General features: G+C 44.2%; 1 protein-coding gene across 5 annotated transcripts; it reads left to right on the top strand.

Moving 5' to 3' along the window:
* The first annotated feature begins 81 nt into the window (after positions 1-81).
* On the top strand, positions 82-23,802 carry FBXO16 (F-box protein 16). 5 transcript variants are annotated; one of them, XM_033145206.1, is made up of 10 exons: positions 137-213; positions 2,805-2,907; positions 5,902-5,937; positions 7,343-7,549; positions 8,537-8,701; positions 10,248-10,483; positions 18,838-18,943; positions 19,932-19,976; positions 22,530-22,755; positions 23,525-23,802. In XM_033145206.1, exons 2-10 carry the CDS (start codon positions 2,812-2,814, stop codon positions 23,635-23,637), a joined length of 1,230 nt encoding a protein of 409 aa, XP_033001097.1. In that variant the 5' UTR covers positions 137-213; positions 2,805-2,811; the 3' UTR covers positions 23,638-23,802. The 5 variants fall into 5 exon arrangements, with proteins under 5 accessions (XP_033001093.1, XP_033001097.1, XP_033001092.1 ...); XM_033145202.1 differs by lacking the exons at positions 137-213; positions 19,932-19,976 and adding an exon at positions 82-127; XM_033145201.1 differs by lacking the exon at positions 19,932-19,976.
* The last annotated feature ends 1,712 nt before the right edge of the window (positions 23,803-25,514 follow it).

The following is a 25,514-nucleotide window of genomic DNA, read 5'->3' on the forward strand; positions in this document are numbered from 1 at the left end:
CCGAGAACGGGTAGGCGGCTTCCGATTGGCCGCCGCCGCCGCAGCCAGGCAACGGTTTCCATGGCGAACGGGACCGAGTCGCAGGGGGCGGCGGCGGCGGCGGCCTTGTCAACTCGCGTCGCCTCAGGTGGGAAGAAGCAAGCAAGCAGGCAGACACGTGTCGAGCGAACCGGGTGGGGGGAAGGTGGGCGGAGAGAAGCGGAGAGAGTTCAGGTGAGGGACCTGCGCGGCGCACGCGGGTCGGGAGGGGGGGGAAAGGCACGTGTGAATGCGAGTGCGCGTGTCGCTGCGGCCCTTGACGCCGGGCAAGGAGGGGCAGGCGGGGAGGTGGCTTCGTTGGCTGCGAGGAGCTTCGGGGTGGCTCCTGGGCAAGGTAAAGCGGCTAGCAGACACCACTGGTGATGATTGTAATAATAATAATTTTAATTCACGCGCCCAATAGCACTGAGGCTTTTCGAGTCCTGCAGAGGCCCTTGTCAGGCTGGCTTGAAGAAGAGGCCTTGGGGGACTTGGAAATGTGCATGCCCTTTCATTTTTGGCATTTCACTCAGAGAGCTATTGGAAAGGAAATTTTGAATTTTTAAATTATTTCTTGCATTCAATTGCTGCCTTTCTCCCTCCACTGCCTACCTATGTTATGTTCTATCCATGCGTGTGTGTTTGTATGTGTATGTATACATATATGTATATGAATATGACACACCTGCGACTTTCCTAGAATAAAGTGTTGTTGTTTAAAGATTTTATTTTATTTTATTTTATTGTTGTTGTTGTTTAGTCGTGTCCGACTCTTCGTGACCCCATGGACAAGAGCATGCCAGGCACTCCTTTCTTCCACTGCTTCCCACAGTTTGGTCAGACATATGTTGGTAGCTTCAAGAATACTGTCCAACCATCTCGTCCCCTTCTCCTTGTGCCCTCCATCTTTCCCAACATCAGGGTCTTTTCCAGGGAGTCTTTTCTTCTCATGAGGTGGCCAAAGTACTGGAGCCTCAACTTCAGGATCTGTCCTTCCATTGAGCACTCGGGGCTGATTTCCTTCAGAATGGATAGGTTTGATCTTCTTGCAGTCCATGGGGCTCTCAAGTGTCTCTGCAGACACACTGAAAATACTCATGGATGACTAGGTGGAAGAGGCTTCCATAAGCTGCGGAGCAACTGGCAAGAGTTGGAGGAGCTGTATAGGCACCCTTAGTGCCCAAACCTGGTTGCCTGTACAGGTGTTGCAGTCCAGACAGGTCCCTTGATTCTTTTCCAGCCAGTTAACATTTAGAATCCAGTAATTTAAGGTTCGTTGTTTTCCCACCAACACCCCAACAGAAGGAATGTGGCCACAGGGCCAAGTATGTGGGTTAAGAAAAGAACATTGCAGACAAATTCATGGCGGAAATGGCTCTCGATGGCTACTAAGCAGGACAGCTGTGCAATGTTTCTGAATACCAGTACCTGGAAACCAAAGGAAGGAAGAGTTGTTCTTGTGCCCAAATCCTGCTTGCAGGTTTCCCACAAGCATCTGATTGGCTACTGTGAGAAGGGGATGCTGGATTGGGTGAGCCGTTGGCCTGATCCAGCACTTTCTTCCTTACATTCTTACTGAATATACTCATAAATGTCTAGTGGAAGAGGCTTCCATAGGTTGCAGGGAAACTGCCAAGAGTAGCTTTATAGGTGCCCTTAGTTTCATGTCCTGGTGCACAGATGCTCTAGACATGTGTTTTGATTAATTTCCGTTAACATTTCTGTAATCTGAGATGCCGCATTTCCCCATTCCTAGAGAAGGAAAATTCAACACCATGATCAAGTCAGCATGTAAGTAGATTGTGGTCTCTAGGCTAGATGTGTGAGTGTGAATGAGTGAGTGAGATAAAAAAGCTTTACCAAACAATACCTAATTGAATTTATATTCCTAGTAATGTTGACACAAGGCATTCACAAAACAGGCCTGCTTTTGTTGACGGCCTTTGGTTTAGCATTTTTGCAGGGTTAAACCGGGATTAACACAATCCAGGAAATCAGTCGTAATGCCCTTAGTTAATATGATATGAGCATTACAGTGCATTAATCTTTCTTAAACATTATCAAATTATGGCTTTTGAGTTAACAGCTGGCCTGTTCTTCTGTCTTTCCTTTCACAGGATTTGTTAGGAATTGGGACATACTTTAAATCAAAGTCTTTTGCCAAAGGCAAGCAATGCCTCTGAAAAAACATTGAGGCAACCCTGTCACCCTGCACCCTCTTATTTAGCAATATTTAGCTTACTCATAGGGTGGTGGGTGAAGCCAAAAGATTCCTCAACAAGTGATGCAGGGTGCCACCCTACTGTGGGCATTCTGACACCATGCTGTGATTTAGTCACAGTCTATGGCATGAACCACATTTGTTGCCTGAGCTGAATAATCACATCCTTTGAGACCAGCAAGTCCAACTGTGTCATACTATGCCTCACAATTTTGAATAGTCATTGGCCTTCCTCAGTCTAGTGCCCTCCAGATACTTTGGACTACATCTCCCATCAGTCCCAGCTAGCATGATGCTACTGATTGGAGCATGGCTATGCTCTGCTGGAGCTGATGGGAATTACAGTACAAAACACCTGGAAGGGCATTGGGTTGGCCAAGGCTGCTCTGTGTTCAGAAAAAGCACAACCGTAAAAAGAATGTGTTTCTAATATCAGTGGGATTGGCAGAAGAGCCAAGTCTAGGGCAGTAGTATTTTTGCCTTTGTACACAGCTCTAGCATTTGCAGAAATGCCTCAAATAATTATTTTGATCCTTGAAACTACTTAACTGGTGTCTTCCTTCAGGAAAGCAATGGCATTTGCACCTCCCAGAAACCTGGATGGCCCAAAGATGCAAACCAAGATGAGCACATGGACACCCCTGAATCACCAGTTGATGAATGACAAGGTGAGTATCATTCATCCAATTTAAGTATGGGTCTTCCCCCAGACATTACGTTGGAGACACAATCAGAGGGGACATTTGGGTGAGCAGTAACAACAAATTCTCCATAAAAAGCAGCTAAGCCCTCAGTCGGCCAGCCTTGACCCTCCTCTAACCTGGCAATACTTGCATGCTCAGATCTATTATGAGAAAAAAAGAAGCATTGGGATGGTCACACTGGCGCCTGATGATTTCATAAGGGATTAACAAATACATGCTTTGTTTTCTAATGGAGCATGACAAGAGCCGGCTAAGGTGGACGCTTAAGAGCTTGGAAAGCAAACATTGTATGTTTTCGTGATCAAAGCCTATAAGGCTCACTGAGTAATGCAAACAGCTCTCCTGTCCTCCCCCTTTAGGCCCCTGAACCAAAATGTGATCCAAGATCTGTTTATCATTTCCTTGTGACAATAATGAAACACCCCCACCAAAGGGTTGGCATTGGGCAGGTGCTTCTTGTTTCATCTTAAATGAAGCCAACCTTGGAAACAACAAAGTGAGGAATGATAGAACATAAAAATGTTAGAACAGCCTGCTGGATCCGGCCAATGGCCCATCTAGCTCAGCATCCTGTTCTCACGGTAGCCAACCAGATGCCTGTGGGAAACCTGCAAGCAGAATCCGATCACTAAAGCACTCTCACTTCCTGTGGTTTCCAGAAACGTAATCCAGAGTTACATTTGTTGTAATGACTCATTTCTCTTCAGGAACTCCAGAGCATTTATAGAAATCTTTTGCCTGGACTGTTCCAGTAAGTAGTCTTTTCACTTAGAATGCTGGAACCAAATGAAACAGATTGACTCTGGGTTCAGAATCCTCTTTCACACAAAACCTTATGAACCGGAGAATTAGACAAATTCATTGAAGATACCAGAGATCGTTGGCCACAGTGGGACCTCCATATTCCAAGGGAGTGTGCTTCTGAACGCTAATTGCTACTGATAATAATAATAATAATAATTTATTATTTGTACCCCGCCCATCTGGCTGGGTCTCCCCAGCCACTCTGGGCGGCTTGAATCCTAGTACTTTGGTGAAGTACTCCTAAGTAAGATCATTGCACCCATCTGTCTCAGGTGACAATGCAGGGGGTGAAGTCAAACTGTTGGAGAATTAAATTGCTTGCTGTGGCTGTAGAGACAAATTTGGGAAAGATATGCCTTGTTGCAGCAGATGCAGATGAAGGTGTCTGGTTGTGCTGTCGCAGATGCTGCAGTAATAGGTAATATTATGCCCCATGGCGCTTCTTCTCCTTGTGCTCCTCCCAGCGGTCTTTCCTCCTCTGGTCACTGTTGTGGATGCATAACTATCTGCCTCCAGGCACTGCGACTGTCTGCTGGGGATTCCCACATGGCAGGATTGATGTCGCCAGCCTTCATGTCACAACTGCAGACATCTTTGTAACACAGAGTTGGTCTGCCAGCAGGCCTGATGTCTGAAGTCAGTCAGTCAAATAAGAGGCAAGGTCCTCTTGTGGATCCACACTGGTTAAGTAGCAGGGAGCAGGAATGAGCAAACAGTTCTCCTGATGTAGAGACACAAAAAGCAGAGTCCCCCACAAGGTTGGTACATTGGTACCCCACTTGTTGAACGTAATCTGTTCTGGAAGACCATTCGACTTCCGAAACGTTCTACAACTGAGGCGCAAAGGGCGGTCAGCAAAGTACATGGAGAAAAAAGAAAAACTTGCAGTGGAAGCTGTTCGACTTCCAAGGCGCGTTCTAACACGGAAGCAATTCCGGGTTTTCTGCATTCTAAAGCTGAAACGCTCGGCTTCCGAGACTCTTGAAAACTGAGGTTCCACTGTGGTAGGACCTATGCTTTTTAACTTGTCCATAAACAGTCTGGGGGGTGACCAGCGAGGTGGCCAAGTTTACTGACAATACTAAACTGTTTAAGAGTTGTTTAAAACACACAGAGAGAGATGATGATCTCTCCAAACCGATGGTAAAATGGCAAATGCAATTCAGTGTAAACAAGTGTAAAGTGATTCATGTCAAGACAAGAAAATCTTAATTTCACAGTTCATGGGGTCTGAACTGGTGGCATCTGACCCAAAACGAGACCTTGGGCTTGTAGCTTGATGAAGGTGCTGACCCAGTGTGCGGCAGCTGTGAAAATGTCAAATTCCACGCCAGGGGTCATTAAGAAAGGGATTGAAAAATAAAACAACATTTAATCAGCAGCAGTTAAAACGCTACATGCTAAAGACAGTAGAATAGGGAGGAGCTGTACGAGCAGGGAGCAACTCCCAATTGGCTCTCTCTCTTTTGTGTCTGCCAGTCTCTTGGATCTCAATGAAGGGGCCACAGGCAGGTCCCCTGACTTTAGATTCAAGTTCTAGACCAGTTGATAATGGGTGCAGGGGGCCCTTCAAACAAGGCCTTGCGTTGAACGGTACACAGATGACAAAATGCATCTAAGTTGTGAGTGATGTGATTTCAACTTTACAGGGTTGACGGCTGGCTGGTTGAAATTGCACAAATTAAATGCACAGAAGGCAGGGAGCTTAAAAGCTCTTTTAGCGCATGGTTTTCCCAGTGTAGAAATAACTTTTAAGCTCTCTGGCTTGCTTACTGAGTTCTTGGAGGCTCTTGCGCGATCATGGATGGCTCTGTGAGAGCCTCCCAGAGGCCAGTAAGCTTAAAAACTCTCTGTTTTGCTTGTGGGGTAAGACCCATTCAGTGCACAAGCTTCAGAAGGCAAGGATAGCCAAGTGTGGGGCAGTTCTAAGGAGGTAGTTTGAGTATACACATGTGCCAGCCCCAGAACATTACCCCCCTCGTAGTGAATATGACTGTTTTCAGAACTTCTAAGTTAGAATTTCTTCTTAAGTCACTCATGCCCTTTAGTAGTCTGGGGAGTCATTTATTGGGTCATGCCTAATGGTTTGATTGCTCATTTCTCCTTCAGTCCTGTGTTCACTACTGAACTGTGTTTTATTTAAATGTTTTTAAGGTATTTGAAGAAAGAAGAAACCTGTTGGGGAAATGGGTAATGACATTTTCTTCCCTGCTTATTTTGAGGTGACCAGGCTGTAGTAGGGCATGTAAGCACAGAGTCAACCTTGTGTAATGCACACAGTCCTTGTGGGGATTATGAAGGCTCTGCACTGCATGCAACGTTTGGATTTTTAAAAACTTGTAGTTGAAAATGTAAGGGGGGGGGGAATGGTGGAAGTCTGCATGCAATTAATCTGTTTAGAGAGGTATGTTTTGTCCCAGAGTATGTCAAGCATGTGCCTCTTCCCAAAAAGGATGGTTTGCCCCATGTGTGGTCTTGTCCCCTAGTGATGACATCACGTCCTTTCTGCCAGATCCCCAGAGGCCACTGACTGCTGCTGGAAACAGGATTTGCAATAGTTGGACCTGGGGTCCAGCAAGCAAGCTATTTATGTCGCCCTTCTCCAACCTGGTGCTTTCCAGATATTTGTTTTTTAAATGATCTTTATTAGTTTTACAAATTTTACAAATTTCACCATCATAATACATAATATATACCTTATTCCTTTTAACCTTAATATTTTAACTTTAAACAAGTTTGTAGTTCCCTCCCTCCTTCTTCTGGTTTTTCTATATTTTCTTTATATTTACACGTTTGTCATGTTTACATTCTATGGAATAATACTATTCAAAATTTTATTAAATATACATCCTTCAATTGTTGTAATATATTTGTCCAATGTTCTTATATCCAAAACGAATGATTTAATAAACAGCATGAGGTCTATTTCAGTCCCATGAGTGTCTTTATTTGTGTATAGTTCTTTTCTATGTATGTTTTAAATTTCATCCGGTCTCTTTGGAGGCTTTCCAGATATTTTGGATGACAACTCCTGTCAGTGCTATGTGGCTGTGCTGGCTGGAGAAGGTGGGTGCCAAAGTCCAAAACATCTGGAGGGCACCTGGTTGGAGAAGGCTTGTATATTTGTTGGAAGTCTCCCAGAGTGGCTGGGGTAAACCAGTCAGATGGGCGGGGTACAAACGATAAAATTATAATTATAATTATAAGGTTGCTTTATACTGTATCTATCAATGGCTGTTAACTCTGCTACTTGAATGGAACAGATCTCTGTCTCTGTGAGCAGATGCAGTAGAATGCCTTTCCTTATGAGGCAGAAGTAGGCCTTTACCCCTTTCAAGGCATGCTGGAGACCACTCCCTAGTGGAGGCAGGACGCTGGTCTAGATGGACCAGAGCCAACCGTTCCTGTGCTTTTTAGCAGCCAGAAAACAAAATACCTGGGGGTTGGGGCGTCACAAAGATGAAGTGCGATATGGGTCTTGTGGTCCGTGTGTTTGTTTGCAAAGTGCTTCATGGTGGGAAAGTCACTTCTGTGGTGCCGTGTCTAGGTGCCACAAAACCCTCAACTCACCTTTTCTCCCTTCCCTCCTCCACAGTTTGACAAATGGACAGACAACCAGAGGCGAAGAGTCCTGCTGGACTTCCTGGAGCGCTGCTCCCTCTTGCAGCTCAGGTTCTGCGTCAAGCAGCTGCAGGCTCGAGTTCCAGTGGAGACCATGGATTTCACCACCAAGCTCCCCAGGGTTTTGTCCCTCTACATCTTTTCTTTCCTGGACCCTCGTAGTCTCTCCCGATGTGCTCAGGTAAAGTTCAGTGTGTTGGGAAGGATGCAGAGGAGACGTAACAAAGTTTGAGGTGCTGGATATGTTTAGCCTATAATCATAGTGTGTAGAATCATAGAACGGGACCCTGAGGCTCATCTAGTCCAACCCCCTGCACTGCAGGAATCTCAACTAAAACATCCATGACAGAGAGCCACCCAGCCTCTGCTTAAAAACCTTCAGGGAAGGAGAGTCCACCACCTCCTGAAGGAGACCGTTTCACTGTTGAACAGCTCTTGCCTTCAGAAAGTCCTTCCTGATGTTTAGTTGGCATCTCCTTTCTTGTAACTTGAAGCCATTGGTTCGAGTCCTACCCTCTCTTGCAGGAGAAAACACTCTTGCTCCATCTTCCATGTGACAGTCCTTTTGATATTTGAAGATGGCTATCATGTCACCTCTCAGTCTCCTCAGGCTAAACGTACCCAGCTCCTTCAAGTGCTCTTCATTAGGTTTGGTTTCCAGACCCTTCATCATTATTTTGGTCACCCTCCTCTGCACACCTTCCTGCTTGTCAATATCCTCCTTAAATGGTGGCGTCCAGGACTGGACATAGAATTCCAGGAGTGGTCTGTTGATGCATTACATGAACCAGAAAAGAGTTGGGGGGCCAGCAACATGCAGTTGTTCCCCTTCCTGTAGTGCCAGCCTCCCTCCTTTGAGCAGCACAAGCACAGCAGTTGGAGTTGCAGTTTTGCCCATGCAAATGAGGGAAAGCACATGCCTGAGGGATATACCTGTTTGAAATTCAACTCCACTCCTGTATGCATGAACCAGGCCTCCATCTAGGTTAGACAAGGAAAAGCTGCAGTTGCCAACTCAGTTTTTTTGTGTAAAAAAAACCAGAACTCTGTTGTTTTTTGAAGATATTGAAACAGTTTTTGCGTCTGGATTATGTGTCCTCCTCTGTTTCTGATTTTTGCCCCGAAAAGTCTCTCAGAACAATAATAATGGCACCTTTGTCATTCTCAGGTGAGCTGGCACTGGAAGAACTTGGCAGAACTAGATCAGCTCTGGATGCCAAAATGTCTGCGCTTTGGGTGGTATCTCAATTTCTCCCCAACCCCGTTTGAGCAAGGAATCTGGAAGAGGCACTACATTGAGGTGGTGAATGAGTTCTGGGTCACCAGCCCTAAGGTACCTCTGCAATCCTTGAGAGACAAACGGTTTTTGGAGCTGAGCTGAAAGCCTCTAGTTAAGCCTCTTCTTGGACGTGCTGCCTTTTCCCTATGCAGGAACTTTTTGACATTTAGCCTTGTAAACTGACCTGTATTCTGAAGTGGAACAGTCCCAGTAGAATTGTACCATGGGCTTTCCCTGAAAGTGTGAGTTGCCTCTGGAGGTACCTAGATCCCCCCAAAAGCCTAGCGCACACATGCCTTCCTTCTGATGCGTACCTTCAAAGAGTCCATATAAAGGCTGCTGTGAGAAGAAGATGCAGATGGGCCATGGGTCTGATCCAGCGGGCTCTTCTCGTGTTCTTAAGCCTCTCCTCCACAGTTTTCCTGCTCAGTAGTGATGAAAAGACCCAGCACAGCCCATCATCCTCTTGTCGCTTGAGGCTCAGGTGGCCTTGGTGGCATGGAGTCCCTTCCATCAGCTTCAGCTGGTGGCCCAGCTCCATAACTATCTCGGCAGGGATAGCCTAACTTCTGTCGTCTATTACTGCAACGTGTTATACAGGCTGTCAATTAGTTTCCGGGCCCAATTCAAGGTGCTGATTTTGACCTATGAAGTCTTAAATGGCTCAGCACAGTAATACCTCAAGGACTACCTGTCCCCATATGAACCAAACAGGCCCCTGTGATCATCACCTGTGGCCCTTCTTTGTGTGCCTCCTCCACATGAGGGCTGGAGAGCGACAACACAAGAATGGGCATTTTCTGCAGTGACTCCCCGCTTGTGGTATGCTCTCCCCAGGGAGGCTTGCCTGGCGCCATCGTTACACATGTTTAGGTGCCAGGCAAAAACATTATAACTAGACCTTTAGCTAATTAAACCAGGGGTCAGCAAACTTTTTCGGCAGGGGGCCAGTCCACTGTCCCTCAGAACTTGTGGGGGGCCGGACTGTATTTTGAAGAAAAAAATGAACGAATTCCTATACCCCACAAATAACCCAGAGATGCATTTTAAATAAAAGGACACATTCTACTGTATTCATGTAAAAACACGCTTATTCCTGGACTGTCCACGGGCTGGATTTAGAAGGGGATTGGGCTGGATCCGGCCCCTGGGCCTTAGTTTGCCTACCCGTGAGTTAAACAATCCACAGCCTTTTCAATTGGGGTGGGGGTATTGTTTTTGTTTGTTAACTATGTTACGTGTTTTTGTTTCTTTATATTGCAAACCTCCCCATGATCCTCAGATGAAGGGTGGTAATAGAAATGTAAATAATAATACAGTCAAACCTTGGTTCCCGGACGCCGAAAACCCGGAAGTAAATGCTCCACCTTTCGAACGTTTTTCGGAAGCTGAATGTCCAACACAGCTTCCGCTTGAGTGCAGGAAGATCCTGCAACCAGTCGGAAGCTGTGCCTTGGTTGTCAAACATTTCGGAAGCCGAATGGGCTTCCGGAACGGATTACGTTCGACAACCGAGGTTTGACTGTAACAATATCCAAGGGCTTCCCTCCTCCTCACAAGCACACAATTGATTTTGTCTCCTTGTTTTCCATCCCTTTAGACCCCTCCAAAAGAGGACTTTGTGGTGGTTGATGTTCAGCCTATAACGAAAGAGGGTCTGGAGGTGAAACGGTCCCTGTCACCGCCAGTCCTCCAATCAGCATCTCCTCTCGGAAAGAAGATGAGCAAGGAGAAGCAAGCTCTCCCTCCCTGGCGTTCTTCAGATAAGCATCCTACAGACACCATCAGATTCAATTACCTGGACAACTTTGATCCCATTGAGCAAGCGAGGCAGGCGTAAGGCACACCCTCATGTCTGTCTTCTTCTTTTGTCTGTCGAAACAAAACTAATTTGATGTTCAGCTGCTCCCTCTCCCCCTGGGGTAGGTGACAACCCTGCCATATTCAGGAGAAGAGTTACTGTTCTCAAGTTTTCTAATTTTTGTAAGGGAGAGCTGAGGCTGCAAGTTTATTTTTTTTTTTTATAAGATTTTATTATTTTCCAATAAGACAAAGAAAAAACAAAATACAACATCAACACAGAACATAATAAACAATAAACATAATCAACATAAAAACAACAACAACAATAAAGGCATAAAAAGAACACATACAAACCTTAACCTCTATCTATCTTTATACATTTCTTGTTTCTAACTTCTCTATTTGGGGACTTCCCCCGTTCCCTCCCCTGTCTTCAAAAAACGAATACTTCTTCAAGGTAGCTTTATATATTATTCAATTAACATTTGCCCAAATTTTAATATACTTAGCCTTTACTTAGTCAAATATCTTAATAACTATGTATCTTGTCTTAACAACCTATCTTCACATATTTTGACACATACATCTTTCACATAACAAAAATTCCTCTTACCATTTATATCTAACACATATCTACCAAAGCCAATATTCTGTCTAATTCTGCTCAAATATTCAGTTTGACTGATTTAACTAAATAATCCTTGAATTTTTTCCACTCCTGTGACACCTTCCCCTCCCTCTGGTCCCGGACTCTGGCGGTCAGTTCTGCGAGTTCCATATATTCCATCATCTTCATCTGCCATTCCTCCACCGTTGGTATCTCTTCTCCTTTCCAAGTTCTTGCCAATAGAATTCTAGCTGCTGTTGTGGCATACATGAAAAACACTCTATCCTGACTGGGTATCTCCTCATTGGCTATGCTCAGAAGAAATGCCTCTGGTTTCTTACAAAAGGTAACTTTCATTACCTTCTTGAGCTCATTATAAATCTTATCCCAGAAAGCACTTACCGCTGGGCACAACCACCACATATGAAAAAAGGTACCTTTCGCATGTTTACATTTCCAACATACATCTGACATTTTGGTGTTCATCTTGGCAATCTTAACTGGTGTCAAATACCATCTATAAACCATTTTCATTATGTTTTCTCTTAAACCATGACAAGCAGTAAATTTGATACCTTTCTGCCACAATCTCTCCCAGTCATCCATCATAATATTGTGTCCTACATCTTTTGCCCAATCTATCATTGACGATTTAACCAATTCATCTTTTGTATGCCACTCTAGCAAAAGATTATACATTTTGGAAAGATTTTTAAAGTTTGATTCTATCAGTTCTGTTTCCAGTTTTGATTTTTCTGCTTGAAAACCAACTTTTTTGTCCATTTTGAATATTTCATGAACCTGGTGATAATGCAGCCAGTCGGGGACCTGATTTTTTACTTGGTCATAGCTTTTTAGCTTAAAAGAGTCCCCTTCCTGCTACAATATGTCCATATATCTTAACCAATTTGCAGACATATTCGGTCTCTTATATGCCTTGGCCTCCACTGGAGAGATCCATCTAGGAGTCTTTCTCTCAAGCAGGTCTTTGTATCTAGGCTGATATTAAAACCTCCACCCAGACCTTAGAAAAATCAATTGGCCAAATTGAGGAAAATGTAAGAAAGAACAGAGAAGAAATTAATAAAATTGGGCAGGAGGTGACTACGTTAAAAAAGGACTCTGAGGAAATTAAAGTGGTCAGAGAAAAAATAAAAAAGGTGGAGGAAAAATTGGACAATCTAGATTTGGAGCAGATAGAAAATATTGGAACACGACAGAGAACTGTGGAAGAGTCCCTTGCTTTTCTGCAACTACATCAGAGAGAAGGAAACATCCGTCTAAGGGGTCTTCCAGAATTGGAGGGGGAAGACCTAAAAGCCTATATCGTGGAACTATTTTCAACTTTTTGGGAGCTAGAAGAGGTAAACGTCTCAGCACGCATAGTGAAGGCCTTCAGATTCGGACCAAGAGGCTCCAGAGGAAAGAAAAGCACTAAAACAGTCAGTGACTGTTTGATTGTGCTGCATGATAGACACGACAGAGACTATTTCCTGGATTTACATTACAGAAACAACCTGGTGGTACAGCAGAACAAAGTAATTTTTTATAAGGATATCCCCAGATTCTTTTTAGATAAAAGAGCTCCTTATAACGACCTGGTGACGGAGCTAAGAAGAAGAAAAATCTCCTTCAGTTGGGAATTTCCAGAAGGCCTGGCATTTACGTTTGAAGGGAGAAAGATAAGAATAAGGTCCCTGGCGGAAAAGCAAAAGTTTGTGGACAAGCATCTGGAATTCTTCAAAGGAACTCCATTGGACCCAGCACAGCTTTACAAGTTTCCAGAAGTATTCCCACCACCGCCGGGATTACCAGGGCCAAGCCAAGATCCAGAACAAGATAAGAAAGGACAGGCAACTGGAGGAGAGGAATAAACAAAGAAATGGCGCTCAAGTTAATGACTTGGAATGTTCGGGGATTGAATCAGAGACCAAAGAGACGCAGAGTATTTTATAGCATAGAAAAGAAGAATTTGGACATAATATGTTTACAGGAAACCCACATAGTCCGGCGTCACAGAAGACTACTACAGAACAAAAAATTAGGCCAAGAGTTCATATCATCGGACAAGGTCAAGAAGAGAGGAGTAGTGATTTATGCAAAGGAGAAATATAGCCCAAGACAGCTATTTAAAGATGAAGAAGGGAGATACATCGCAATTGAAATCAACGTACAAGGCGAAAAATTTTTGATTCTGGGACTTTATGCACCAAATGATGGAAAGTCGATTTTCTACAAAAAAAATACATGACTTGCTGCTGGATTATTTGGACTATAAGGTAGTTTGCCTTGGAGATTTTAATGGGGCAGTTTCCACATTAATGGATAGATCTCAAAGAACAAAGTTAACAAATGATGGGAAACTCCCAAAGACTTTCTTTGAAATGGTGGACAATTTGAATTTGGTGGACTCATGGAGATTAAAAAACCCCACAGAAACAGAGGCAACGTATTTCAGCGAATCTCAGCAGTCATGGTCGAGGATAGACTACATCTGGATCTCGAATGAATTGGCTCCAAAATTACAAAAGGCAGAAATCGGCCCTAAAACGCTTTCAGACCATAATCCGGTACAGGTAAACCTAAAAATGATTTCCAAGGACTCTTTTAGATGGAGAATGGATGACGCATTGATGAGAGATACCAAGCTAGTAGAAAGAGCGGCGAAAAAGATGAAAGAATATTTTCAGATTAATTGGACTTCAGAAGTGGAGAAAAGGATTGCCTGGGATGCAAGTAAAGCGGTAATGAGAGGATTCCTCATTAGTGAAAAGGCAAAAAAGAAGAAACAACAAAGTGCAGAAATGGAGAGATTGTTAAAATTAATCAAAGAAAAGGAAAAGGAACTAAGAGGACATCCCAGATGTGTTAAAATACAAAAAGAAATCAAATACTTGCAATCCCAATATGCGAATATTATGAACCAAGATATTGAATGGAAAGTGAAAATGATGAAACAAAGAACATTTGAATCTGCTAATAAATGTGGAAAACTACTAGCTTGGCAATTAAAGAAAAGACAAAAGGCGAATGTCATCAGTAAATTGGTAGTAAATGGAAAAAACGTAGAGAAACCGGAGGAAATCAGATGGTATTTTCAGAGATTCTACAAGCAACTGTACAAGGAGGAGAAGATAGAAGAAGTAGAGATAGACCGATTTCTGGAAAAGAATGGATTGCAAAAAGTCCCAGAGGAAAAATTAATAACTCTCAACCACCCAATATCGACGCAAGAAATAGAAGATGCAATAAACAATATGCAATTGGGGAAGGCTCCAGGACCGGATGGACTAACAGCAAAATACTATAAGACATTGAAAGATTGGCTATCGCAGCCGTTAAGAGAAGTTTGCAATAGAATACTAGAAGGAGATAGGGCACCAGAGACGTGGAAAGAAGCCTTTATCACACTGATTCCAAAACCAGATACAGACAAGACTCTAATGAAAAACTATCGTCCAATTTCCCTTTTGAATGTGGATTATAAAATTTTCGCAAATGTTTTGGCTACAAGGTTGAAAAGAGTGTTGAAAGATTATATACATAGAGACCAAGCAGGTTTCTTGCCAGGAAGACAAATAAGTAATAATACGAGAATTATTGTCGACATTTTAGAAAAACTGGAGAGAGACATAAATACAGATGCGGCACTATTGTTTGTTGATGCAGAGAAAGCTTTTGATAAAGTATCCTGGACATTTATGAAAAAGAATTTGGAAAAGATGGGAGTTGGAGAAAATTTTTTAAATGGCATTAAGGCCATCTATACAGAACAAAGAGCAAAAGTCATTGTAAACAGTGTGATATCGGAGGAGATCGAAGTAGAGAAAGGAACAAGACAAGGGTGCCCTATCTCCCCCTTACTTTTTATTACGGTCCTGGAAGTCCTTCTAAATATGATTCGGAAAGATAAACAGACAAAAGGAATTAAAGTGGGAGAGAAGGAATACAAATTACGCGCCTTTGCAGACGATTTGATGTTATCCCTGCAAGAACCAGAAAGCAGTGTCCCCAGAGCCTTGGAATTAATTGAACAATTTGGACTTGTAGCTGGCTTCAAATTAAATAAGCAGAAAACCAAGGTTTTAGGTAAAAATTTGAGTGCAGAACAGATCCAAAGAATACAAGAAGCCACAGGCCTCAGTTTTGTTAAATCCGTAAAATATCTAGGTATCAATCTCACAAACAAGAATCTGAACCTGTATAAGGATAACTACGAAAAACTGTGGATGGAGATAAAAAAAGATATGGAGATTTGGACAAGACTTAAACTGTCGCTAATGGGAAGAATAGCAGTGGTTAAAATGAATGTTCTACCAAGGATGCTGTTTTTATTCCAAGCCATACCAGTTTTGGACAAACTAGATTGTTTTAAGAAATGGCAAAAGGACCTATCGAAATTTATATGGCAGGGCAAAAAGCCAAGAATAAAATTTAAGATTTTAACAGACTCTAAAGAGAGAGGAGGCTTTGCCCTGCCGGACTTAAGGCTTTATTTTGAAGCTGCGGCCTTTTGCTGGTTAAAGGATTGGTTTAAATTAGAGAACGTTGATGTGTTGGACTTGGAGGGACATGACAACATGTTTGGTTGGCATGCATACCTTTGGTATGACAAGGTTAAAATCCACAGAACTTTTAAATCTCATATAGTTAGAAAATCCCTATATCAGGTGAGGCTGCAAGTTTAAAGCCTCTTTGTGAGTCTCTTCCTAATTAATGGTGCATCCAAGATGGATTCCAATTTCAGTCAGGTAGGAAATTAATACGGCCTCTTGGTTCTGTTCCATAAAGCTTGGACCAAGCCCCGAATGGATTGATCCCACCCCAGCAGAATTCTGGAGTGGATGGTGGGGTTGATTCTGCAGTCCATTTTAGGCACGCACAGAGCATGTCAGAAAACGAAGGAGAAACCCCAGGCAATGTTAGCCTTCTCTGTACATGCCCCTGGTGCCCAGCATGGGAAAGGGTCAACAGTGTGTGTGAAGCAAGGTGTAGAACAGCCCACGGGTGTCCCCAGGAACTGCTAAGCCTCTCCTTCCACATTATTTCCAGACCAGCTGAAATGCAGTAGGCCTGGGTGTGGTCCAAAAACCATTCTGTAATGACTGGATTGCCAGCTCAAATTTTCTTTGGAGTGCCATCCCTTCAACTATTTCTGTGTTTGGATGTTTGAAGTAGCATCTCGGCAGCATACAGGATGCTGATTAAACATTCTGTTCCTTATCACCCGCTTCCAGAGGTAGAGGTCTTTCCTTTCTTTCTCTCTTTCTTTGGTGATCACCCATAGCCAAGTAAGATTGTCTTTCATAAACACTGTTTTAACAATGAGTCCGCAAGTGACTGTGGAGGCCAGTTCTGGATCCACATATCCTTCCACAGTGGGGACATAGGTTTCTGGGCGGGAGTGGATCACGGTGAGGGTTGGCCAAGCGTGCCTTCCTCTTAGCACGTTTCTCCCTTGTGCCCTGAGTTCGAGTGGCTTCAAAGCCCATGACGCCTTCGATAACCTTCATCTGCCTTCACAGCTGTTGTAACATACCGCTTGTTATCATCCGCCTGTTCTGCCGTTGAGGACTTCTTGGATCATTCTTTGTCTAGCTCCTTCCCTTTGACCTTACCGCCTTGGGTGACCCTGCTGGGAGTACGAGACTCCCGGTGGCTTCGCTTGCAAGGGTCATAGGAACATGTAAGCCCACTCACCACGACAAGGTGATGATCCAGCGAGTGAGAGAGGTAGAGGTAGCCCACTTCTAATGGTAGAATGCGGGGTACAAATAATTTATTATTATTATTATTATTATTATTATTATTATATTTGTATGCAATTTGTATGCAAAAGGCTCTGTGTTCAATTCTTGCTAAGAACATAAGATGCTCCTATTGGATCAGGCCAATGGCCCATCAAGCTGAGTATCCTGTTCTCACAGTCGCCACCCAGATGCCCATTGTGGGAAACCCGCAAGGTGGACCTGGCTGCAGCAGCACTCTGCCTACCTGGGATACCCATCAACAGGTGTTCAGAGGCATAATGCTGAGAAAGTCAGCAGATCATGGGGGAAAGCTTTCTCCTTCTTCTTAAGATCTAGGGGAGCTGCTCCCAGTCAATGTAGACTGTACTGAGCTGCGTTGACCAAGGTTACCTGACTTGGTATAAAGCTACTTAATAGGTTCATCTGCTTAATAGGTTCATCTGCTGCAACCCATACCCTGTTGTTCCATGACAGTCCCCCGGAGAAGTCTTCTTAACACCTTACACCTCCACAACATCTTTAAATGCCTGGTTCTTTTCTCATTGCTCTTGCAATCTAGATCAGGATGCTTTCTTGCAGTTACAGTAAATGTGTCCACCCTTAGTTTAAACACGTTGCTTCTTCAGTGGTAGGATGAGCAGTTGTTGCTCTTACTCTTGGCATAAAGTCTTGGGGAAAAGATCTAACACACATGCCAACTATCCTGCGGTCTACGTGTTCAGTAGTCCCAGTTTCTTCCTTAATAACAAAACGTCTCCCGTCTTTCAAAACCCAGCCCACCAAACGTAGCCCAGAGCAACAGTTCAGCTGCATTAGAGGGGTGTGGGGGCGGGTTTTGAGGGCTGATGGGAGGAAGATTATTTTTCACGAGAGCAGATGACAGTGCCAGGCATTTTTCTGCCTTGTTGTTCTGGAAAAGTAACCTGTTGCCAGGAGCACAGATCAGGTCCCAGGCAGAAAGACATTCACTTTTTACAAGACTAATGTGATGTGCATACGAAGCTGCCTGAGTAGAATTAGCTTACTCTTCCTCCGGGGATCTTAGGGTAGTGTCTGCAGTTCTCCCTCTCACACTTCTTTGTCACAAAAACCTGGCTGCGAGTTACGTTAGGCTAAGAGAGCTACTGGCCTGAGGTCACCCATTGAGTTTGGTGGCAGAAAGGAGAATCGAACCCGTGTCTCCCTGACTCTAGGCATGATACCATAGTGGCTTTCATGTAAATCAGTGTTCCTCAAACTTGGGTCTCCAGCTGTGGTTGGACTACAACCCCCATCATCCCTGACCACCGGTCCTGCTAGCTAGGGATGCTTGGAGTTGTATTCCAAAAGTTTGAGAAACACTGGTACAAATCTGCAGAAACCTCTGAGTGATTTAGCTGTGATTCCTGCATTGCAGGGGGTTGGACTAAATAATAATAATAATAATAATAATAATAATAATAATAATAATAATAATAATAATATAATTTATTTGTACCCCACCCATCTGGCTGAGTTTCCCCAGCCACTCTGGGCGGCTCCCAATCGAGTGTTAAAAACAACACAGCATTAAATATTAAAAACTTCCCTAAACAGGGCTTCCTTCAGATGTATTTTAAAAATAGGATAGCTGCTTATTTCCTTGACATCAGATGGAAGGGCGTTCCACAGCGCGGCCGCCACTACCGAGAAGGCCGTCTGGGTTCCCAACAACAGTTCTGTGGTTCTATGAGTGCTGAAATATCTGCATATCTGGGCACTAGCCCCACTGAAGCACAATCATATGCATACTGCTTCAGAAATAAATTCTGCTGAGTCCACGCCACTCTTGTATTGGAGCCTGAGACTTCAGTCCTAAGCCCCTGGGACTCACTCCCAGGTAGCTGTGCTTAGGGGTGCAGCTCCAGTCTCTGAAATGAGAGGTGGCAGAACAAGCATCAGGCTCATGCATGTTTTTGTATTTCAAAAATGGATTTGCCTCTCCCCGCCCTGTCCTGGGAAATCCTGTTAACTTCGTTTAATACATCTCCCCCCCCCCCCCATTCTTGCAGTAGGAAGAAAGGAGGATGGCTCACCCCAGACCTCAGCCAGTCGGCCTTCCAGAAGAAAAGGAAACCAAGCAGTGCATCGTACAAACTCCGAAAAGCAAAGTCCCTGGCAAGTATCCCAAGTGGCCAGCCTTCTGGGCTAAGCAGCAAACTTGGTGATGTGTGAAGCCTTTGGTGCAGAAGGGAGCACCCTTGATGGTGGTGTCCCCCTCCCCAAAGCCCCACTGCCTTGCGTTGCCTTTTGAGTCCTTAGCTGTCTTAAGTCCACCACTTAAGGGCAGCAACTTGAGCAAGTTGTTGTTGTTTAGCCGTTTAGTCGTGTCCGACTCTTAGTGACCCCATGGACCAGAGCACGCCAGGCACTCCTGTCTTCCACTGCCTCCCGCAGTTTGGTCAAACTCATGTTGGTAGCTTCGAGAACACTGTCCCAACCATCTTGTCCTCTGTTGTCCCCTTCTCCAAAGCAGTCGTTAAATCTTGGAGCATCACAAAATAAAATAAAAAATTCCTTCCAGTAGCACCTTAGAGACCAACTAAGTTTGTTCTTGGTATGAGCTTTTGTGTGCATGCACACTTCTTCAGATCTGAAGAAATGTGCATGCACACGAAAGCTCATACCAAGATCTGAAGAAGTGTGCATGCACATGAAAGCTCATACCAAGAACAAACTTAGTTGGTCTCTAAGGTGCTACTGGAAGGAATTTTTTATTTTATTTTGTTTTGACTATGGCAGACAAACACGGCTACCTACCTGTATCTTGGAGCATCAGTTATGGTTGTTGCCCTCGTGCTTCTGCAGTCCTGCTGTGCAGCCTTGATGCAGAGCTCACACTTTGCATGCGGAAGGTGCCAGGTTCAGTCTCTGGCCTCTCTCCTCGAAGAGGCGCCACCAGTCAGAACAGACAATAGTGGCCCGACCTGGTCCAAGGCAGCTTCCCAGCAGTTATTTAGGTGGGTTGCTGCGTTTGAGCTCCGTGGAGCAACCTTGCTTGCCTCGAGGGTACATCCGACTGCAGACTGAGTGTCTTCGGCTGCATATTTCTGCCACTTTGGGAAGGGCTTTGTGACTCAACGTGCTTTGCTTCCTTGTCCTCCAGCAGCCTGGGGCTGAGCTGCCAAGGACCCAGGAGTGCAGGAATCAGGTATACGGAGCCTGTCAAAGCCTTGCTTTGTGTGCTGCACTCATTCCTGGTGGGGTGGGGGACTCTGACCCTGCCTGTCCCGTCACACGGCATCCGCGACCCTGACATTTTAAGCCCTTGCATGCTAACCTGCTTCTCTTTAGGTTGATCCCTGCCAATCATTATGTTGCTTCTTTTTAAGCCACTTAAAATTAATGTTTGCCTTTCACACACTGTCTGCGTCTCCTGTCCCGGTCTCATCATTCGGATGCTAGCAAAATGGAAAATGCCCGTATTACTCTTTTCACACACACACCCTTTTTTAAATTATGTGAAGGTAGCATTTAAAGATTAATGATTATGGCTTGGCGTGTCCTAAAAAAAAAGAGTTTGTTGCTCTTTTGCAGAAGCTTGGTTTTAATGGAAGTTTTGCATAAATAGAGCATCTACTACTGCCTTAAGCAACAGTGCTCCTTCACATGCCAGAGGGACCAGACTTGTGTTGACTGCTGTGCCCTTATCTGCCTTTATTGCCTGAATGGATTTCTAAGTACTGTGTTTTATTGGTCCTGGCTTTTCCCAACACCCTAAACAATAGATTAAACAAACAGATTGAAGCTGTACTCTTATGCACACTTCCTGGGAGTAAGTACCTGGGTTGGGGGAGAGACAACACACTGGATCTGGCTTCCTGGCAGTGGCCCATTAACATGGACCAGGGTGGGAGCCGGTCCCTTATAGACCGGCAAGGTCATTATGGTCACCTGATGAAGCCTTTCTGCTGATGCCATGTGCTCCCAAGCTCTGCAGTGATCTGGAGCAGTTCTCCATTTTGATTTTTAAACACACGTTAAAATACTTCCTTATTTTCCCAAGTCATTTCTGGGTTAGTGACCTAGCCATATTTTTGAACAGGCACCCCAGTGTTCTATCTATTACTTTTTAAACAGCATTCGTATTTTACTGTTCATTTTTTCCCCTATTTGTTGTACATCACTTCCAAAAATGTTTATTATTAAGCTGCCTATAAGTTCTGGAAATAGACATAGAGGAACTTATTTCTGAGTAAGTTTGAAGAGCTGTTTTTCTATGTTAAAGAGCAAAGGTCTAGTTATCACTCCGTTTGGATTTCGGGTGTGGGCTCAGCACACCATGAAAGTGCTCGGGCACGCAAAAATATTCCCCACATGCTTTCATTGGGTCTACTCTTGAGTAGGGCTTGGTTAAAATGCAACCCCCAATCCTTTTTCCTTTTTCATCACCCTTTCGCCTCCAGGTATGTTATTTATTGCTCAGCCGTGGCAAGAAAATAGCTCTAAAATTCTTCACTTGCAGCTAACCCAAGGCAGCTGAAAGAGCTGGCCGGTGTGTGTGTGTCTCCCAGCTGGCTGTCAGGCCTGCTCACACACTGCTCCTTTCCTAAAGAAACTCAGTTTCTGCAACTAAAACCAAAAGGCTACTTTGATTCCACCTGTCCTGTGTTTGGATTCTCCTCCCCAGAGAAGCCTGCCTGGTGCCTCCTCTGATATCTCCTTGATACCAGGCAAATACTGTTTTGTTAAAACAAAAAAACCCACCCAAACATTCCATCATCTCATATAATGCTTTTAGTTGTCATCAATCCATGTTGCTGCTTTCGATGTGCTTTTATAAGTGCAATTCGCTGTATTTTATTGCTTTCTTTGAATTCTCCTAATTGAATGCCACCCTGGAAGCTTTATCACAATGCAGGTAATAAATAATTTGGTTTTTGAGCGTAATCCGTTCAACTTCCGAAACCTTCGAAAACCAAGGATCAAAGGGCTGTCGGCAAGTTCAATGGGGAAAATTGAGAAACTCGCTTTGGGAGCTGTTCAACTTCCGAGGCGCGTTTGAAAACGGAAGCATTCACTTCTGGGTTTTCGGCGCTCAGAAGCCGAGATGTTCGAAAACCAAGGTTTGACTGTAATTACATAAACCAAACAGAACAAAAGTTACTTACCTGAAAGTGAGTCCCCCACTGAGTTTCATGGACTTTCCCCGAGTATATGTGTGTAGGACTGTGGCCTTTGTCTTCTTGCACATTTCCTACCTGCTCAGAATTTAGATAACAGCAAAGTTTGGGTGGTGACTCAACTTATATCTCAAGTCGTGTGTGTGTGTGTTTGTGTGGTTTTAGGTCAGGGACTGTGATCGCAATTCCTGGTTCTGTTGACAGATTCAAAACCACAGGAGATTCGTATCCCTCTAAATCTCATGAGAGCATGAGAAAAGCCTGCTGGACCATCTAGTTAAGTGTCCTGTTCTCACAGTAGCCAACTCCAAACCCACAAGCAGGATCTGAGCAACTCAGGAGTGTTGCTGCCTCAAACTGTGAAGGCAGAGCACAGCCATCATGGCCAGGAGCCATCAAAGGCACTCTCCTCCATCGTTTTGTCTAAGCCACCTAGGTGGAGCGAGTCCCATAGTTTAACTACTTCCGTGCGAATGACTTACTTTTGCCTGCCTTGAATCTTCCATCATTCACCTCCATCGGATGTCCACAAGCTCCACGAGAAACTACATTTCTTGCTTTGTTTCTGCCTCGCTCCCCAGATGTCCCTCTCTGCAGACCTCAGCTCACAGCCGAAAGCCCCCGCTCGCCCCAACTGGGCTACTTACCACCCTGTGGGCTATCCTGTCACCAAAGCAATGGCCAAGATCCTTGCCCAGAGCGCCCAGTGGAACGCTGGGATACGGCCGGCGCCTGCCCAGGGTCCAGTCCCATGGCTGAGCGAGAAGGGGAAGAAGGCCTTTGCACGGACAAGCAGAAGCTCTCCAAGTCAGTAAACCCGGGGATGGTTCATTTCACGTAAGGGTGGGGTGGTGGTGAGCATTGGAAATTTCAACCCCCTTTCACTCACATCATTTTGTTATTTTTTTATTACTAATGAGTTTTTGAAATTGTAGACAAAAGTTCAGCATCACTCTCGCCATGCACAAATTCGGCCGTGACAAGAACGCTAGCTAAGCCTAAGCGATTTTAAAGAGAGGTTTTCAACGAAAAAGGGACCCAGAACTACATCCCTCCTAAGTTGGATGAAATAATAAAGCTGTGACAAACTACAGTCTTAACCATAGGCAAAGCAAAATTAGAATTAAAAACGACACCAAGACTTGGCAGCTACATTGGCATCAGTAACTTATTACTGATAGCCTTGTTTCTTACCAGCTACATTGGTTAATAAAGTTCCTTCTCTTTTTGTATCGTAGGTTAGAGGGTTAGTTTGTTTAAAAGGCTGGAGCAGCAGGCTAGCCAAATTCTGCTATGTGCTTTTGGAACAAATCGTTGAGGTTCCGGGACACTAGCAAACATTACAAAGTCATTAAGTAATTATTATTATTGCTATCATCTGAACATGTTTGGGGGGAGAGAAGGCACTGCTGGATGTATCCAAGTGCCCCCCCATCCCCATATCTTAAGACAAGCCTCCGTTGCAATGCAGATATGTTGGAAGAATGTCAATGTCAGGTTTAATTTTGCAAGGGGCTGTTTCCTTTCAGTTTCTCACTGTTGATATTAACTACTTCATTTTCTCTACCTGTTCCAGCATCTCCACTCTTTGAAAGCCAGCCCTGGGAACTTCCCCCGTCAGACATGGGATCTGATGCAGAACAGGAGGATGGAGAAAAGAGAATTTTCAAAGCAACACACTTGAATTAATCTCCCCAAGGGAAAGACAGATGTTGTTGCAGGTTACAATCGTGTTCCCGGAGCCACGAGCCCAGCTTTCTGAAAAGGGGCTCTTTGGACAAGGATTAAGAATCGTGGATTTATCATGTCTGCATTTCCATGGTGGACTAACCAATGACTAATCAATGGACTGTTGGGACAGCCAGGATTAATTTTTTTAAAAATACTGTTCAGATAGGAACTTGGCACGTGGCCTTAGACAAGGCACTGTTTCTCAGCCTCAGTTTCGAAGCTGTAAAATGGGAATGGTGGTTGTCTACCTCATCGAGTTGTTGTGGAATTGATGGTCCACAACAGTGCAGTGCTATGCACATCTACTCAGAAGTAAGTCCCACCGAACTCAAGGGGACTTACTCCCTTGGTAAGCATTTATAGGATTGCAGCATCAAGCAGACTCGGTTTTCGTAATGGTTACTGGTAACTTTGGAGTTATTACATAAAGAGGAAAAGAACGCAAAGGAAGGATTTTTTTCCAGTGGGTGGCTGAAACATAACGCTAAGAACATGATTAAACAAAATGTCCTATGCCAAAGTACCAAGTGTGATGCTCACGCTCGTCCCTCTGCCTCCTTTCCACAAACACCCTTTCTTGTTTCCCCCATTATCAACATTGAGACTGTAAGCGGTTTGGGGGCAGAGACTTTATAAAAAAATAAAGAAGGGTAGTAGTTTCTGTGTGCTTGGGGGAGTCTCCATCTTTAACCACATACTTCAGGTGACCCCTCACCTCCACCCTTCAATGGAGCGTTTAGGGAAAGGGGTGGAGGGAGAGAAAGAAACCGAAAATTAACAAATCCAATTAGCACTGTAAAGAAATGTTCGCATATTTTACCTCCTTGGCTTTTATCGTTCCCGAGGGAAAAAGTAGCCCTGCTTCTTTGTCCTCTGGGATCACACAGCTTCAGCCTGTTTTCTGCTTCTGTGGGACCTGAACTGAAGGATTCAAGTTACAAGAAAGGAGATTCCAACTAAATAGAAATACTGTTCTGAAAATAAGAGCTGTTCATCGGTGGAGCAGACTCCCCAGAAGATAGTGGACTCTCCTTCCTTGGAGGTTTTTAAGCAGAGGTTGAATGGCCATCAGCCAGGGATCCTTGAGTTGTGATTCCTGCATTGTAGGGGGCTGGAATAGATGACCTTTGGTGGTCCCTTCCAACTCTAAAATTCTATGACTCTACATGCGCTCAGCAACATCTGTTTCTCTCTGCCCCCTTTAAGCTTATTGTATAGCCAGATGGAGAGATCTGACGGTCTCAAAGGCTTGCTCACTTCTTTGTAGCCTTTCAGTTGGTCCTAATAAATCAATTTCCCTGCTGTTACATTTGGATTTTATTTCCTCTCTTAGACTGCAGTCCTAACACTACCTGGAAGTTGGCCTCATTGAATTCAACATGACTCAGACTTCTGAGCAGGCGTGGGACTGTGCTGTATAATTAAGCCTTCTAATCTGGGAAACAAAAGAACATTTAAATGCACTCGGCAGCCCTGAAAATAACTCGCCTTTTGGGTAGCATAATTTGGCTGCCTGGATCTCAGGGAAGGAGCGCCCCCCCCCCATCCATCATGACACCAACCACTGGAGAATCCCCCTAATGCAGTGATTCCCAAACTTGGTTCCATAGACTCCAGTGCCTATTATTCACTATTATTCAGAATAGTGGTTTGCACAACCTTCTAAGGAAGATAATATTGCAATAAAATTCCAAACAGTAGCAGTTAGCTGCGCATTTATTCAAAATCCAATTAAAAATAATGAATACAATGAAATTGATGGACTTGATCCAGCGATGGCAGCTTTCCAGGTAGTCACCTCCAGTGCCCCCAGGTAATCCCACCACCCCCAAGAG

Source organism: Lacerta agilis, chromosome 3 (assembly GCF_009819535.1).
Source record: "Lacerta agilis isolate rLacAgi1 chromosome 3, rLacAgi1.pri, whole genome shotgun sequence".
In the NCBI taxonomy this organism is placed as follows: Eukaryota; Metazoa; Chordata; class Lepidosauria; order Squamata; family Lacertidae; genus Lacerta; species Lacerta agilis.

What these genes read in the sequence shown, in the direction of transcription:
- FBXO16 (XM_033145206.1), top strand. Translation starts at nt 2,812, where the DNA reads ATGGCATTTGCACCTCCCAGAAACCTGGATGGCCCAAAGATGCAAACC. An exon ending in ACCAGTTGATGAATGACAAG is followed by an intron (nt 2,908 to 5,901) that starts GTGAGTATCATT and finishes AATGTTTTTAAG; the next exon opens with GTATTTGAAGAAAGAAGAAA. An exon ending in GTCTCTCCCGATGTGCTCAG is followed by an intron (nt 7,550 to 8,536) that starts GTAAAGTTCAGT and finishes TGTCATTCTCAG; the next exon opens with GTGAGCTGGCACTGGAAGAA.